The sequence below is a fragment of the Lepisosteus platostomus genome, chromosome 3, assembly GCF_059453375.1.
Source record: "Lepisosteus platostomus isolate fLepPlt1 chromosome 3, fLepPlt1.hap1, whole genome shotgun sequence".
NCBI classification, from domain to species: Eukaryota; Metazoa; Chordata; class Actinopteri; order Semionotiformes; family Lepisosteidae; genus Lepisosteus; species Lepisosteus platostomus.
The window spans coordinates 71,354,133-71,370,782 of NC_142613.1; the positions used below are offsets into that span (position 1 = coordinate 71,354,133).

Below are 16,650 nucleotides of genomic sequence, written 5' to 3' on the forward strand. Positions count from 1 at the left end.
CTCCCTGGCCATTTGTGAGTAGTTTTGGAGGTGTGCTTTAGGTCATTATCCTGCTATTGAAAGATATCCTGCTGAAAGTCTATTTGTGAACAGGCTTAAGTGTCTTAGCATTGTGAGCCTGCTCTTTGGGATACATATAATAATACATTCTAATTCTGTTATTTCACCGCAAATCGGTCAAACTGGACAAATAAGACATAGCTTCACCAATTGAATTATGGGGAACCGTAGGGAGGTCAGATAGTTCAGAATAGTTCAGTTCCCAGAATGGAATTTGGACTAACACACATCCTCTTTTAAACAGCCCCATGTGCTGTGATCTTTAATCATGATGTTGTCTGGATCTCGGTATTACATCTGAAGGACAGCACCACGGACATCACAGTGACTGGAGTCACCATCCTGGGGTGCTGGTTTGGAAATTTAGGTCCAGGTGGAAGAGCACCACCTCCTGGTCAACCAATTCCTCTTATATCAGGAACCTGGTTTTCCTTAGGGGTCTCCCATCCCTGTACTTGTTTAATGCCTGAGATTTCCTGAGAGGAGATCAGACTGCAGACCACTCTGACACCTCTTCCTTTCTGCTCTGAACGCATCTGTCCTGCATGCGTGCCCGGAAAGGTCAGCTTTTGTCTCATTCAACTCCAGAACACGGTCTTGGTTGTCGCTGAGGTGCTGTTTGACAGATTCACATCTGTTTATTTTTTATGCTGGTGCTTCATGTGGGACTTCCTGCCAGGGAAATCAGATTCATGCAGCTGACAATGAATTGCACTTCTGGAAACACAAGGGATTGTGCCCTAGTGATGGTTTCTCAAACCACTTAAATTGTCGCCTTGGGTTCAATTTATCTGGCAGCACAGGTCGCACCTTACCTCGCCTTTCTGATGACACACCAATCATTCTGCCAGCCTTGAAGTTCTAGATGGACGCTCTGAACTGAAGTGTCCGAAGTCTGAACTGGGATGTTCAGCTGTGTTTTGTAGCTTATGCCTCTGACTTGTGGAGGCTGAGAAACTTTTGCCTGAGATTTTCTCACAGTTGCCTTTGCCCATTACGATTAACGATGGTGCCAGGATCACCTCCGTGTGCAGCATCCTTTTCTAACCACTGTCCATCGATGTGGCTGCCAAAAGTTTCTAGAAAATACCAGAGGATGGTCCTGTATTGCTTTTACAGCATTTATTTTTGATGACTCTGCAGTGTTTGAGTTAGTTCGAAGATTACGTAATTAGAAAAACATGACGTTTTTTGTTTTATGCAGTCCTGGAAGTTGTCCGATTATACATGTTTTCATTTATTTATGCCACGAATACCAAATGCACATTTTGCATGTTCTTTCCCAAGGCCAACTTTGTCCCATTGCATCGTTTAGAGCCCACCGTAGCCTTTCAAATGTCTGTCATGTCAATAGTGTTTCAGTGACTTGTCATCTTCCTTTTTCTGCATCCTGCCGGGTATGCACTGGAGTTTGCAATCTGTTGAGTCCCCCGCGCTCAAGTTAAGATACCGCGCTGGCTTTAGAATCGGGCTCTTCGAGGATGCTGTCTTTCAGACAGCATTGTAAGACAATGAGAGGGCGTCTCGCTCTATGTTTGGAGAGAGTGTGTGGCTAAAGCCTCAGCCGAGGGCAGTGAACTCCTTCCGTGTGGCCTCTCAGGCGGAGATGGAGATGCAGCTGGCCGCCGAGCGGGAGGAGGAGGCTCAGCGGCAGACCATTCTGGAGCAGGAGCGCCGCGACCGGGAGCTGGCCATGAGGATTGCCCAGAGCGAGGCTGAGCTCATCGCCGAGGAGACCCAGCCGGATCCCGGGCTGCGCAGGTAACGGCACAGTCCCACCACACCGGTCCCCCCGGCGCAGTCCCAGCACTGTGCCGCCATGCTTCAGGGTCTGCCAGTCGTCGGGGAGGTAGGGTTTCTAGTCTCAGCCAAGCCGCCTGATTTACCGGCAGAAACCGTAAGTTCATAAGGCCGTCTAAGATGTGAATACATTTCAAGAGGCTCTTGGGAAAAGTCCTCTCACTCTCTGGAATGGTAGGAAAAGTTCACATTTTGGTTTCTACCATGCCTTCAGCTTAACAGAGCAAAAAAAAAAATGTTCTATAACCTGTCTTGTTTCTTTCCACCCAGTTATGGCGGATGTATTGTAACTCCAGTCCCAGCGAGCACTAAGTAAGCCATAAGTGACCCAGTCACTTTAAAAAAAACACAAAACCCCAAAATACTTCTTGCATGCTTTGATTTGTCAGCTACTGTAAATCTATCAAACTGCAATTGAGACTTCTTGCTGGTGCAATGCAATATCGTGATTAACAGCAGCTTAATTTGAGCTGTTTTTAATTGATATCCAAAAAGATTGCATGCGGGTCATTTTATTCCTTTAATTTGTCGCCCAGAGAAATCTGTTGCCAAGAAAACGTCAACCACCAAATCAAAGTGAAATATCACAAGAAAATCAAATTTTTTAACATCAATCATGTATGTTTGGATGTCACTCGTCCAGTCTAATGTCATTATCCTCTGTTTACAGTGCACTTGGACGTCAAAGCAACTTGACAATGTATGTTTTTTCATTTACTTTCTCTTTACATTGCTGTGTTCTGTAAATAGGTTTGGAGTGTAGTCATGGCAATGATCATCCAATATTTTAAAGTATTGTTTTTTGGGTGGCCTTAAAAGTAATGTGGACCATTGACCTAGGAGCTCTTTTCTGAACTTTTTTCCATAAAACAGTTTTTCTTTGGTTTAGTTCTTGGGCCAATAAAAGGAGCAAAGTGTTCGGTGTGGGATGGAGTGTCATTCAGATTTGTGCCTATTCACCTTCCTCACCCGTTTTGTCAGGAATACCAGCAAGCGAGCTAAAGGAGAGGCTGCTTTACGTTCTGTAGTCTGAAGTTGTCGGGAGCACTACCCATGAAGTAGAGTATTTCTGAAACTCCAGACAGAGTGCAGAAAAACGCTAAACAAAAGTTTAACTGAGCTGATCAATAAAAAGTATCAGCAAGTATCAGTATCAACAAGCAGGGCAGTCTCTCACAGGACTGGGGTAAGGGAGTCGTGTAACATGTACAAACTGATAAAAGGGAGTAAATTCAAAAATATCTATTTAGAATCCTTCCCCACAACATAGGAAGTTTGTTGTGGACAAAGGAAATAATAAATTGATTAAGATTTCTCCTTGGAGCTATTTACCTGAATCTATCATGCATTTCTTAAAAGCAAAACAGGAAGAGTTCCTCACAAAATAGCTTGGGCAGTCATTTGTCTTCAGTACTACAGTATATACCGTATAAGTGTGTTTTAAATAAAATTGTAACCAATTTTTTCTCAGTTGGCCTGCCTTTCTTTGCTGTAGCTCAGGGACTTAAGTCTGTACTGTACATGTGGTTCCCTGTAAAGTCATTGTTTACCGTGACTTACAGTGTGGATACCACTGACTGTTAGTCGGCAAGAACAGCCTTTATCATCTTCCCTTCTCTCTGGCTGGCCCTCTTCTTTATTTTAATGAGTATTAACAAGAAGGACAAGTAAATGGTTTGTTGATTACCACTGCATAAAGGCAAAGGCATGAGCTCATTAGTGAGTGGGCTGTCCGTACAAAAAGCACTGCGTCTGCTGATGTCAGACCCTGAAAGAAGGGTGAAAATGTGCACTCTAGGCCGTCTTGGCTTGTTAAAAATTAGATTTAGTGAAATTTTATTTAATTTATTTTTTCCACTTTTCTGTGCCAGATCTGTCCAATGAACTAAAATATTTTTTGAAGTGTCACAGCTAATGATATTTTGTAGCATCATCATGTGGTGGCAGACTTGGTTAATAAATTCACCCAAGAATCTGGATTTGCTTTCATTGCCCCTTTTGGCAGATGGATGCCTGGCTCGTGCGTTGTGCCAGCTAGAGAATAAATCCTTATCAAAGAGATACTCCTGATCTCAAAAAGGTTGAAGCTGTCTCTAATGGATTGTACCAGAAAATGACCATCCGTTTAAAATAACCACATTTTAACTTCTTTATTGCATAATTATAATATCCTTTTAGGGAGGAAATGGCCAAAGAAATGACTGAGCTGCTGGCTAGGTGGGTAGCAAATCTAATGTATGGCATTGACTTGATCATCATCACAATCCCCCCAAAAAATGGAATTAATGTATTGGGATCCGTGGAGTAACTGACATGCCCTGTGCTGCTGCATGCCTTTAATTCTCTTAATTTGAATGTAATTCATTGTTGTTTTTTGCTTATTGTTGATGAAGTGTTGTGTGTTGAAAGCTCAGGGGAGGTGCTGCAGACTCTCGATCAGACTCCTCAGTTTAGTGTTGGGCTACAGTAGTGATTTGAATAAAAAAAAAAATTACAATGTTTGATCCAAAGAAAAACAAATGAATAGCTATTTTTTTCTCTCCAGCGACATTTGACGTCTTTCAAATATGTGTGGGACAAAAGAGAAGGGAACTGTTTTCTGCATGGATTGCGGAAAATGTTTCTTTTTAAGAAATTCTGAAATATGGCCTTGCACTTTATCTGAAAGTTCTGTTTCTTGACACATCAAGTTTGAGATAATCCACCGTAATAACTAACATCGTTATGAAACTTAAAATGGGAAATTGGTATTGCATATAAACATAATTTTAATTGTATTCCATTGTATGTTTTAATTAACTAAATGAAAATAACGGCAGTTTCATTTTGAAACATAAGTCAAAATGCATATACTAAGCAGATACTCTTTATCAACACTTAAACAGAGCAGACAATTATTTCATAGTTCAGTAGTTTTCTTCTTTAAGACATGATAGCCTTCCAGGAAACTCTTAATCTCTGTACTTTGTGGTAAATAATTCCCCTGAAGATCAGCATTTGTGTGTGCCCCTGCATCAGCAAAAGAAAGTACAATTCAGAAAACAATTTGGAACGAAAATGATGATCTGTGCACTTTACAAGTTCGTAATTTAATCTTCCAAACCCTATTAAGCCAAAAAATAAACTTCAACACACACAAGAGACTGTACCATCTAATCAGTAATTTCTCTGTATACATCAGAATGAAGCTTGTAAATTGGTTCTGTTGTAATGAGCCTAAAACTGGTAGAAGTACTAATCTGCAGCTTTGGTGTTTTTTTTCTTTTACTGTAATTGTGAATGGCTGACATGTAGGGCACAACCCTTAATCAGCTCAAAGCTGGTAGATTCATGATTGCTAATTGGCTCTACTAGACTGCCACTGACTTGCATGACTGCTGGATGTTGGAGTAAAAGATGGTCGCCTTGTCCCAAGGTCAGAATGAGCGCATGTTCCAGGCACTCAGAATAGTAGTCGGGATGTGGCGTACAGTGCTATAGGTCACGAAATGGAAGGCTAAGACAGCCAATAGGATTAGTTTGGCAGGACCAAGGTGACTTTCTCCTTTATCTGTCACACAGGCTCCTTGTTTTCCCAACACGACTCCTTCTTCAGCTGTTTCACAAAGAGCTCGAGTGGCTGTTCTGTTAGGGGGCAAATCCTGTGCTTTACTAATTGAGGGGTTTCAGCACTGACATTGCAGGAGCAGGCAGTAACACTCGCCTTGATTCTTCTGATGTGCTGCCCAGCTGGAGCCGACAAAATGCTTGACGCGCTTAATCCTTCTTTCTGCTAATAGCACTGTGTTGCAAAATGTGAATTTTAATTAAGACATCTGAGTATTTTCCATCCTGGGTTTACTTAGGGATATTTGTTTCACCAAAGTATTTCTGGCAGCTCGAAATGTGTTTGTATTGGCTACTGCTGATCTACCTGTATGCGTCCGTCAATACATGTAGTGCAGCATTCTATCATTTTCGGCAAAAAATAAAGAATGTCAACTTGATTCTGTCTGTAAAAACCTCATCTCAGATATGCTTTAAGAGGCCGTATATTATTTATCTAGAGGCCTCTGATGCGCTTCCCTCACACTCTGTGTTCTCAGTACCTATATTACCTACCTACATTTTGTCTTTGCTACATCTCTAATAAACCTGCTTTCTTTTAGTGTTCATTACACTTGGCTTCAGAACAATCGGTGAGGTACTGATTCAGAATTTAAGACGTTCTCGAAACAAGAGAAGCACCATGAAACTCCAGGCCACAGAATGTTCTGTGTTCGGTATCTAGTGAAGGTCTAGTCACAGTAGGGGGTTGTCTGTATTGTCTTGTTCCTGTGCATTGTTTTAGAAGCTGGCTGGTCATTGCAAGTGGTGTGGCAGTGGTTAATTATTCAAGGTACATCTGCCTTCTTCGAGAGGGTCTTTTATCTACCTGCGCAAGAAGTCAGAATGAAGAAGGACTGTGCTTACATGGAAGATTATGCTCTAAATCACACAGCTCACACTACACAACCATTTTAAAGATACAGAGCTGCAAACCTGTTATTAAAGGATGTGATGTGAAATGCAAGATTAATTTATAATTATAAGTGTTTTTTAAAGCTCCCACCAAAAGCGGAGAGTCTTTTTCTTTTCAGGTCTGCTAAAATCACATATGAACACAAATCCATTGAAATGTGCTGCTGTTAATAGATTTAATACTCTGTCATTTTGTTTGATTTTTTTTACTGAAGGACAAAGAAAGGTGAGATTCTCGTTTTCTCCAAGACCTTTAATACAAAAGTGAAATCGGCGGTGTACATAAACACAAACGTTGTTGTATTTCATTTTGGAAGCAGAATTGACAACATATTTCCTGCAGGGTGTCAGTCCAGTAGGTTTTATGCTCCTTTTTTGAATCTTCTTCCATCCCCAAAACCTATATGATGCTCATTTTGTAAACCTGGTAAGGCTTAATAGTTTCAGCTTGCACTTAAGACCCTGAGGTAAAACTGAAACACTTCATTGCTGTAGTTCACAAGGATTTCCTACCGCTGTTTCAGAGCCTGTAGGGGTTATGTTTCAAGACCGCTGTAACAAAGTGCTCTGAGCCCCTATTTGACTTGTGTGTCATTTCCTTTGACAACGGCAGGGGTCCACAGGTGCAGGCAACGAAGGCAGCAGCTGGCACGAAGAAATACGAGCTGAGCAAGTGGAAGTATGCAGAGCTCCGGGATGCTATCAACACCTCCTGCGGTAAGAGCTGCACTCAGGAGTGCGTCTGTGCGCACCCTTGAAAACGAGTCGTTTCAAATGCGCCATTCAGGGGATGAAACTTCTGTTATCACTTCTAAATCACTTTCCCCTTGACTCGGTGCTGGGGTTATTGCTCCAGCCATATTAGAAAACTCTGGTTGTGGTTAAGAAATGGTGTTGTTAAAAATGCAACATCAGTTTAAAAGCTGTGGTCCAGTAATTTTTTCTTATTAATGTTGAAATAATTTAATAACACGGTTCCCTGTCGACAGTGGGAACTATTTTTTTTTCACGTTAATAAACCAATGCCAATGAGATATAAGGGGGAGAGTTGTGAAGGCTCCTACCTGTCCGACTCCAGAAGTAAGATTTTCAGGTCGCTATTTTAAAGATGTTCGCTCTGTAGTGTTCCTTGTCAGAGTTCATCATGCTCATGAGGAAGAGCAGCACTGCAGGAAACAGCAACAGGTATTTAGGACAGAAAATGGCCATACTAGGGTAAATGAAGGATGCCAAGTATATTGAAAGGGAGGGCTTCCAGCAGATAACATCCCAGCATGCTTAGGATCGTAAGTATAACTGCTGGTCCTGCCAGGTTGTTTTAATACAACCTAAACAAATACAATAAAATACAATAAAAAAGAAGAAAGAAAACGCAACGTTTCGGCCGTGGAGCCTTCTTCGGGTGACACCTGAACAAGGCTCCACGGCCGAAACGTTGTTTACTTTCTTCTGTTTTTCAGCATGGGATAAACCTATAACTTGTTCCTTTATAACTATGGATAGTGTGGCTGCAATAGGAGACCTCAGTGATTTTGAAAGACAGGTTATTGTAGGGGCATGCTTGACAGAAGCTTCAGTGACCAAGACGGTGGTCACTGTCTGGTGGAATGGATGCTCTCAAACCCATAGGAGGCACAGTCCATGCTAAGCACTACTTCATGGTGCTGAGAGATCATCTTTACCCCAGGATGACACCCCCCCCCCCCCCCATCCACAGAGCACATGTGGTCAGCCAGTGGTTTGATGAGCCTCACACTGATGTTTTCCAAATGCCCTGACCTTCTTGGTCTCCAGCCCTGAACCTAATGGAGCATTTATGCGATATGCTGGAATGACGGCAATGTTTCCCACACCTGTCTCCCAGACGTGAGCTGATTGACCTTCTCATCATCTCACTCCTGGACATGGGAGAGGGGTGCTGCCTCTCTCCTGTAGACTCTATGCCACAGCCAATACAGGCTGTACTGGCCTCACGTAGTGGCACAACACCCTATTAAATGAATTATATTAGAAAAAAAACTAAAATAAGGTTATAAGGTTCAAATGTTAAGGACGCAATGTTCATTATGCCTAAAGACATTAACCTCTAATGGGGAGTAGAGTGAAACGTTTACAGTAAATGACGTAGGACTGTTTTTCTTATAGATTTATTCTACTCCCACATGTAAAATTTGGTTCAATTAAAAATCAGATTACGATGGAATTAACTGAAAGGGCCAATGGCTGAGTGGTCCTGCTGTGAATATTCAAAACGTCTCTAGAAAATCCTAATAAGATGGAAGATCATTTTTATTAGCTTGCTTTTCTTAGCATTTTGATACTGTATTTCCAGTGAATAATATGAAGAATAAGAAACATTTAATGGTATCATCAATATAAGTCTTAAATAGAGAAAATTATCTGTTCATGTACCTTCTGAGCTGTGTCATAAAACTGAAGATTTGTTTTGTTTTTTAAATAAAATGAAAGGTGTTTTTATCCTACTTGAAACAAAGTTGTTTAACTTTACATGGCTTGATATCAGACCTTCTACAAAAAGTGTTCCTGACATTGTGTGGTGTTTTTCTCTCAGTAAAAATCATTCTCACTAATGTGTATCCCCAGAGTTTTTATGTCCTGTGTCTTAATTTATCACTCTTTAAGCCTTTTGTCTTTCTCCTTTGCAGATATTGAGCTGTTAGCAGCATGCAGGGAGGAGTTTCACCGCAGACTGAAGGTATATCATGCTTGGAAGTCCAAGAACAAGAAGCGAAACACTGAAACTGAGCAGAGGGCTCCTAAATCTGTCACCGACTATGGTAAGGCACTTGAGAGCTCTTGAGAGGTAGTGCACGTTTGTTTATTTCAAGGCATCACAGTATATTTCGTATGTCCTAGGTAAACAGATGAAAAGAAAGCAAGGAAAGACACAGGTCAAGCAACAGAGGAGCATGTTAGGTCTGCAAACCTTTCTGTTAAAAAAATTAATTGATTTTGCAATTGCAAGGTGCGCTTGAAGGTTTTGGAAAAAAGCAGTGAGAAAGGATCAGAAGTCGTGTGGCACAGAGTCATTTATAAGCTTATGAAAAGCTCTGCTCCCAACCCTAGTGTTTCTCTGACACCGCAGGCTCACCTATTAAACGATTGTCCTGTTTACCGTTCCTGCTATACCTCGCATTTCAGTTTTACTTCTGTGAGGTCCAGTGACATTCCTGAAGCTGAACGGAGGGCCTCTTCAATCTGTAGATCTTTTGTTCTTTTAGAAGTCGATACAGTAGATATGCCTGGAAATGAAAGTTTCTGAATACAGATATGTCTGTCTTGTTTGAGCCAGCTCTTATGGGCTATAATGTTAACAAGTATCACCTGCTACAAAGAAAAGAAACTGCCCCGAGCTATCAGTTCCCACAAAGCAGTAAAGAAGGGCTAGCTCACGCAGGCACAGTCGGGAGTGCAATGAGGAAGATGTATTCTGTTTGCTATTACATTACATAGCCCCTCCTTTTTGCCAAATTTACTACTGCTGGTTGGGGAAAAGGACTTTTCTTTAATCAAGACACAAAACTGAAAAATTCCTTACAATCATTTAGATTATTAAAATTGGCAATCAGAGATTAAATTGAAGCATACAAATAAAGACTTGCACTCCATAATGACAAATCAGTGTTTTAATTATCTACAAGTTTTACAAAACAAAACTCCAAGCGGCTAGTTTATTCGCTTTCTTTCTGTAGTACGGATTGACCTATTCGGTGTATCGGAAAAAGAGAAGATTCCGTGTATCTCTATCAGATTTTGTGGAATAAAAATATTAATCTGAGCATATCTGAGCTGTTTTAATCGCATACTGTACGTGGAAACCAACATGTTCCATGCCCCAGGTGGGCACAAAAACTCTGCTTCTGAAAACTAATTTAAAAATAAATTTCCCACAGTGAAATTTCTGATATGGTGTCCACTGGATAGCTATTGACTAGGCTAAAGTTTTCTTTGATTTTTTTTTTCCCTTTAATGTGTGAGCTTTAAAGTTTCAACAATTTGCTGGCAATGTGAAATAATATCGGAATGATTTTCATGGTCTGTCTCCTGTTTTAAGACAAGCACCATAGTTTGTTAAATACCGTTGCTCGATATTAAGCAGAAATGTTGACGCTTGCTTTACTGTAGGATTTTTGATAAAAGAAAACAAGGGACATTGAATGTCTCTTTCCCACTGACAGTTTTCATAAATGTAATAAATAATGCTGTGTTTTATTGCATGTTGATTGCACCAGGACAATGTACAGAAGTTGTATGAACAATTGAAATTGTAATGCGGAATGTTTATTTGCAGATCATCCACCATTAATGAAAAACACATGTAAGTGAGAATCGATAATGTAACAATGCTAACACTTGTGGCGGTCCTAAAACCTTTTTTTTCTAACCCCGGGAGAAAGTGGATTAAAGTGCTTTGCTGCAGTTGTCATATTTCCTATTTGAAATAATTTAACCAGCTATTAAATGGGGTTTAGGAACTGGTCATTTTGATTCAGTTACAATAGATTAGCCTTACTGCAGCAAATTACTGTTGATTTGTAGACTGGTAAGAGCTTTTATTGGTTTCTGTTTGGGGCCTCCTGTCCTGTAGGATTTAAACTGTACTTTTCCGTAGGTGTTGTCCTTTTTAATTGAACACGCACAGGATGTGAAAATTAGCCCTTTATGTTCTTGAAAATGTTGAGTCAAAAAGGAAAAAGAGTTCATGTTCTTTTTTTTTTTAACAAGGCCTGTTCAAAACTATATATTAATACTAATAGGATTCTAGACCGATTTGCACCAAAAGCGTGGTGATAACACTGACCATAACTAAATCTAGTCCTTCATAGTCCATTTATTTATTCAAATTTGATTACATTTATGTGACTTTTGTAATGTAGCATTTAAGAAAAGCCACCATTTTCAAATCAGACAATCCTGTCAAATGTTTTAGCTTGGGATGATTTTGTTTTAGCTTTTACGTATGTACAGTATGTGCTGTCCTAACACATAAAAAGAGTAACATGTATGAAGTAAAGACAATAAATGACTGTAAGCAAAATATGGCCATTTATATTTTTTAAATCCAAAATAGAAAGTGATTTTAACTTTATCTAATTTCCTAAAAAACAAGATATTTTTTGTTTTGTTTTTAAAGCACACAGTTGTTTTAACCGAAAGTTGTACGTTTGTTATAAATTTAAGCAGTGAAGAATATTTTTTTAAACTAATAAGAACTGTTTATGTAAATGCCCTTTTGTGTAATTCAAAGTTACTCATGTGTGCTTTGCTGGCAAATACAATGTGGTCGATGGTAAATCAGAGCTTCGCTGTCTTTATTGCCTGTGCTTTACTTAAGGGTCCTCAGCTTCCCTCCCAGTGCTGACTGGTTTGTTTTTTTGCTGGTGTGTGAAGGGGACTTTTGCATGCGTGCTCAAGGGCCTGAGCGGTCTCCACTTACGGCCGGCTGTGATCAGGGTGGAAGGATGCTTTTTTTTCCCCAAAAGACTTCCCCGAGCTTTCCTTGGTGTTCCTTGGATCAGGAAATTTCCTCCTGAGTTTGGAAGCTTTCATCCAACTAATGTTGTAATCTTCTGGCTCAATGTATTTAATAATAATAATAATAATAATAAAGCACCTATTTGCATCAAGTTAAATGCCTTTACTTCAGCTAATACAGATGTAGAGTCAGCACGTTATTTGGGGAAACAGATATGTTGACTCTCAATTTTAAGTTGTTTTAAATTTCAATGTTTCGAAGTGCACAAAGCTTCCATTCTTCGCCTTTCCCCATTTCAGTTTTAAAAAGAAGGAAACGGTGTGGCTTTGTGGGGCGGCTTCCCCTGCGGGGTCGGTAAAACGCATGCAACGGAGACACTGACCCCAGACATCTCGTGTCGTTCGCTTCAGCCCAGCAAAACCCAGCTCCTCCGCTGCCGGCTCGGCACCAGGAGATCGCCATGAACCGGCAGCAGCGCTACTTCCGCATCCCTTTCATCCGCCCGGCCGACCAGTACAAAGACCCCCAGAACAAGAAGAAAGGCTGGTGGTACGCCCACTTCGACGGGCCGTGGATCGCCCGCCAGATGGAGCTGCATCCAGACAAGCAGCCAATACTGCTTGTGGCAGGTGGGCCTTCAGAACAGCCTGGTTTCCTTTTCCCTGTGAGGGCTGTCCACTGCCTCTTCGCTGTTTACAGTATAGCACACCAGGAAGCTACTGTATGTGTTGTTCCTCCACCACACATTAGGTGCTGTAAGAAACGCTCTGAAAAGGTTATAAGAGGTGGGTGGGGTGCTCATCATTGGCAGAAATAGCCCACGGAAAGTGATTTCTGAGGGTTTCCTTTCTTTATGCCATTAACTGGTTTACATACTTCAGATTACACCCCGAGTGCCTGTGTTCAAGACGGCCGAGACCCATCTCAAGGAGAGTGTGAACAGCTGGCTTTCCCGTGTCTCAGTACAGCTCTCAAGCTGTTGTAGTGGAACCACTATAGTGAAACTTCTCAAAAGAAAAACAGGGAATTGACATAAATGGGTCATAATGATAAAATACCTCCTATTAATGGGGGAGAAATCTGACATACAGTAAGTACAGTTGATTGCTTTAAAGGTAAAGCTTGTCTGCCCCAGACATTTAGTGGCTTTCAAGAAAAAAGAAACGGTGCCAGACCACCTGTGCCATAGCCATCCGCTCTTTCCCTTCCCTCCCAACATTTAGAAAAGGTTGGTCTCTGAGTGCACAAAACTTAAATGCCTTGTCCTCACAAGGCAGTGTCTTGAAAGATTCATGTTAAGATTTTCAGTGGGCACTGAACATATTTATATCAATATATAAATCATATCATACATTTATATCATATTACCTTGCAGAAAGAGTCCTGTTGGGGCTTGACGTTCAGCGTCGGTTAAGCACACTAGATGATCTATGCCTTACTTTCCAAAATGAGAGCACATTAAGCACAAGGGCACAGGGGATGGATGGCAACTTTTGAAGATTGAAGAAGTGATGTGAAAAAATGCTGATCATGATCTGTGAAAACCTGTAAACCTGGGAGGATTGCAACAGAGAACAGAGGATGAATTTATTTTAATATAGATTTCTCTATTGAAAGTGTGTTACCAGGCGTAATGTGTTCTGTTATGACACAGCGGAGAATTTCTGTAACAGAACTTCGAACAACTTGTTAACGTGAAGTTCTTCGTTCTGAATGTGGTCGCGCACTTGAGTAGTGGTATGGTCTTTCTGTTCTCTCTAGGGAAGGATGACATGGAGATGTGCGAGCTGAGTCTGGAAGAGACCGGACTCACCAGGAAACGGGGCGCAGAGATTTTGCCAAGGCAGTTTGAAGAGATCTGGGAGAGATGTGGAGGTATCCAGTACCTCAGGAGTGCAATAGAGAGCAAGCAGGCGAGACCAACATACGCTACAGCTATGCTACAGAACCTCCTCAAGTAAAAACCCAGATCCACGGATAGCAGGAGGCGGAATAGAATACACTTGAGGGGAATCAAAGGGAAGATTGCACTCCTTATTAAAGAGGGCCTTTAAGCATTGGTTACCTGACTGGGGGGCATCCTGATTTTTAGCAAAGATTTTTGTTCTTTTTTTTTTTTTTTTTTGCTGTTTACCTTTATTTCTTCCTTGTTTTTGATTTTTTCCCCTTATTGTGGTGAACGTATGCAGAAAAGAAACCCAGCTAGCTAGACCAAGCTATGTACTCCATTTTATACAAAGCCGAGCTGCGCTTTGATCTCCTGACATCTTTAACTGAGGCCTTAACGATGACTTCTTCGCAGATTGTTAGAAATAGGAAAGGTTTGACAGCTGTTCCTCCCATAATGTTTTTGGCATTAAATTATAGATATCAAGGTTGATTTGTGTTGTCAGAACTGTTAGCTACTTTCAATTTGTTAATACAAATGTCGGATTTAAACATTTATCACTGCAAGGACTTTTAAAATTAATACCTCATATTGTACCTCTTCATAGCTATGCAGGAAGATTTAGGGTCGTCGTGTTTTTTGTGACTGGTTACCGACTGAACTTACAATGTGCTGAGAATATGGTGAATATTGTTTTTCTTATTGCTGCCTAAAACATGCAGAAAGCAAGGATTCAGTGACATGGCCTTAAATGAACTAGGAATTGGCCTAGAGAGAGCTTGCATTTGAAAAAGCATTTCTCGTTACATGAGGTACACAGTATCTGGTTGGGAATCATTAAGTTGGTACGCAAGAAATGAGTGTTCCGTTATTTGCATGGCAAGACAGAGCAGTCTAATTTTCACTCCATTGTTGGAAATTGCACATCTTTTGGGGGAAAAAATAAGTTAGACTAACTTTTTTGGAAAACAAATGTCAATTTATTCTAATTGTCACCCATTTTATTGAAATTACATACTTTAGTCTATTTCCCTTAAATTTACCATTTTTTCAGAGCTGATCTAATTATTGTATGGAAATGAAATGTAGAAAATTAAAATGGTGCCCAAAACTCTTCTGGTTATTGTAGTGATTATCTTCAATTCCATTAGGCTGCTATAAGTCTTTTTCTAATGTCTTGTAGGATCTAGTTGGTACCATTAGCTTTATATACTGGAAAATATGCATTGCTCTCTACCTTCAAAATTGAACTTTTTCAACACTCGTTTTTTAAACATATACTGTATGTAATTTTTAAACATAAATGTTTAAAAATTAGGAAATGTTATAAAATAAATTAAAATGGATACAGATGCTCAAAATTGTGATTTTTCAAATACATTTGAACACATTGATTTTTAGGCTCATGGGATTTATTGAACATGAGTAAAATTTTATTTACCAAGTCATTTGCAAGTGTGGTGCTTGGTAGATAAATGACATCACTGAGCTCATATGCACATAGTGAGCCACCTAAGTATTTTTTTCTTCAACTCATGTGTTTAGGGGTTATTATATAGATAGTGTATTTTACATATGCTGAGCGAATGTAATATTTCAATATCTGTTTCTAGAACTATTTTACTAAGCTATTATACGATTCAATCTATTTAATCATTTAATCATAAACCACGAAATCCCAATTTGACCTGCTTATTAACTACTGTATAACATTTATTTAAAAAAAATCAAGGAGCAATATTTTACCTACAGTTAACATTTGAAAGAGGAAAAGATAAATGGGCATAGTAAATAATAGGTTTGCAAACATTTGTATCAGACAATCTCATACACCAGACAGGAAGATATGTCCACATGCAAGCTTGCTTTGGTTTCACTGTTTGTTGTTAGCAGTTGAGTTTCCTTGCTTAGCACAAGAACTGTTTGGTTGTATAAAACCATTTGGTTCATCTTTTTTTTTGTTTTGTGCTACAGACATCTCTCACTTCAGATTTAATTATTTATTTACTGTATGATTTACAATATGAGAGTGATTACTACTGTCAGTCTTCATGACATTCTTTAATGTATAGTAAATTAATGGCATTGATGTGTTCTGTATCAGTTCATGTACTGCAATCATTCCTTTTCAAAATTCTGCATTTTCACCTTTTTTAATGCTGATTTCTAACTGATGTACCTATGCAATACAAAAAATAAATGCATTCCATGTTTAAACCTATTGCTTTCTTCATTGTTGTTTAAAGAATAGTGATAATTACTCCTGCTTTCATTTAAATGTAGGGATTGAATAGGGTACATTTAATGGTAGCACAAATCAAGATAACTTTGTGAAAATAAACTTTGTTGGAGTGTTTTAGGGTACTAAAATGGTACTAAAATGGTCATTTTCACACAAAGTAGATTTCTTTAATGAAAATAAACCATAAATCATGTATTTTTTTTTAATCTCTCAGTGCTTAAAAAGAAAGTTTTTAAGTTTTGTGGGGATAAGTTCATTAGATCTGACTATTTCTTGCCAGATGAATATATAAACTCATTTTACTAGCAAAGTAGAGCTGCTGTCTGCTAATGGGCCATTAGAAGGGTACAGCAGCTATCCATGACAGCTTATTTTGACTTTGTGTACACAAAGCAGGATTAAGGAGTCTCATCAGGTGGTTCTGCAAAGTGGTCAGATCTAATTAATATTCATATATCCCATGTTCCATTGCAACTCCTACTTACTCCTCAGGAACACCAAAACCTTGGAAGATAAATGCTTTGTACTTCCTTGCAAGTGTTGTGTAATTTGTTAAAGTGATACTTTTGGCAGCTTAAAGGTGGTTATACCTCCTGTAACCTTCTGGTATGTCAGAGCACAGGGTTGCATAAGAGCTTTGAACTCCAGCTCTGAAAGCCCTCC

General features: G+C 39.7%; 1 protein-coding gene across 6 annotated transcripts in view; it reads left to right on the forward strand.

Moving 5' to 3' along the window:
- The window catches only part of LOC148675392 (unconventional myosin-VI), an 87,830-nt gene extending 71,868 nt beyond the window's left edge, over window positions 1-15,962 (forward strand). Inside the window, exons 28-36 of one of the 6 annotated variants that reach the window (XM_088626687.1) lie at window positions 1,661-1,821; window positions 2,131-2,172; window positions 2,531-2,560; window positions 4,039-4,077; window positions 6,974-7,077; window positions 9,027-9,158; window positions 10,673-10,699; window positions 12,268-12,486; window positions 13,619-15,962. In XM_088626687.1, coding sequence (XP_088482813.1) covers window positions 1,661-1,821; window positions 2,131-2,172; window positions 2,531-2,560; window positions 4,039-4,077; window positions 6,974-7,077; window positions 9,027-9,158; window positions 10,673-10,699; window positions 12,268-12,486; window positions 13,619-13,818 — 954 coding nt within the window. In that variant the 3' untranslated portion in view covers window positions 13,819-15,962. The remainder of the gene's footprint in view (window positions 1-1,660; window positions 1,822-2,130; window positions 2,173-2,530; window positions 2,561-4,038; window positions 4,078-6,973; window positions 7,078-9,026; window positions 9,159-10,672; window positions 10,700-12,267; window positions 12,487-13,618) is intronic. The other 5 variants (XM_088626689.1, XM_088626688.1, XM_088626690.1 and 2 more) reach the window with 5 other exon arrangements.
- The last annotated feature ends 688 nt before the right edge of the window (window positions 15,963-16,650 follow it).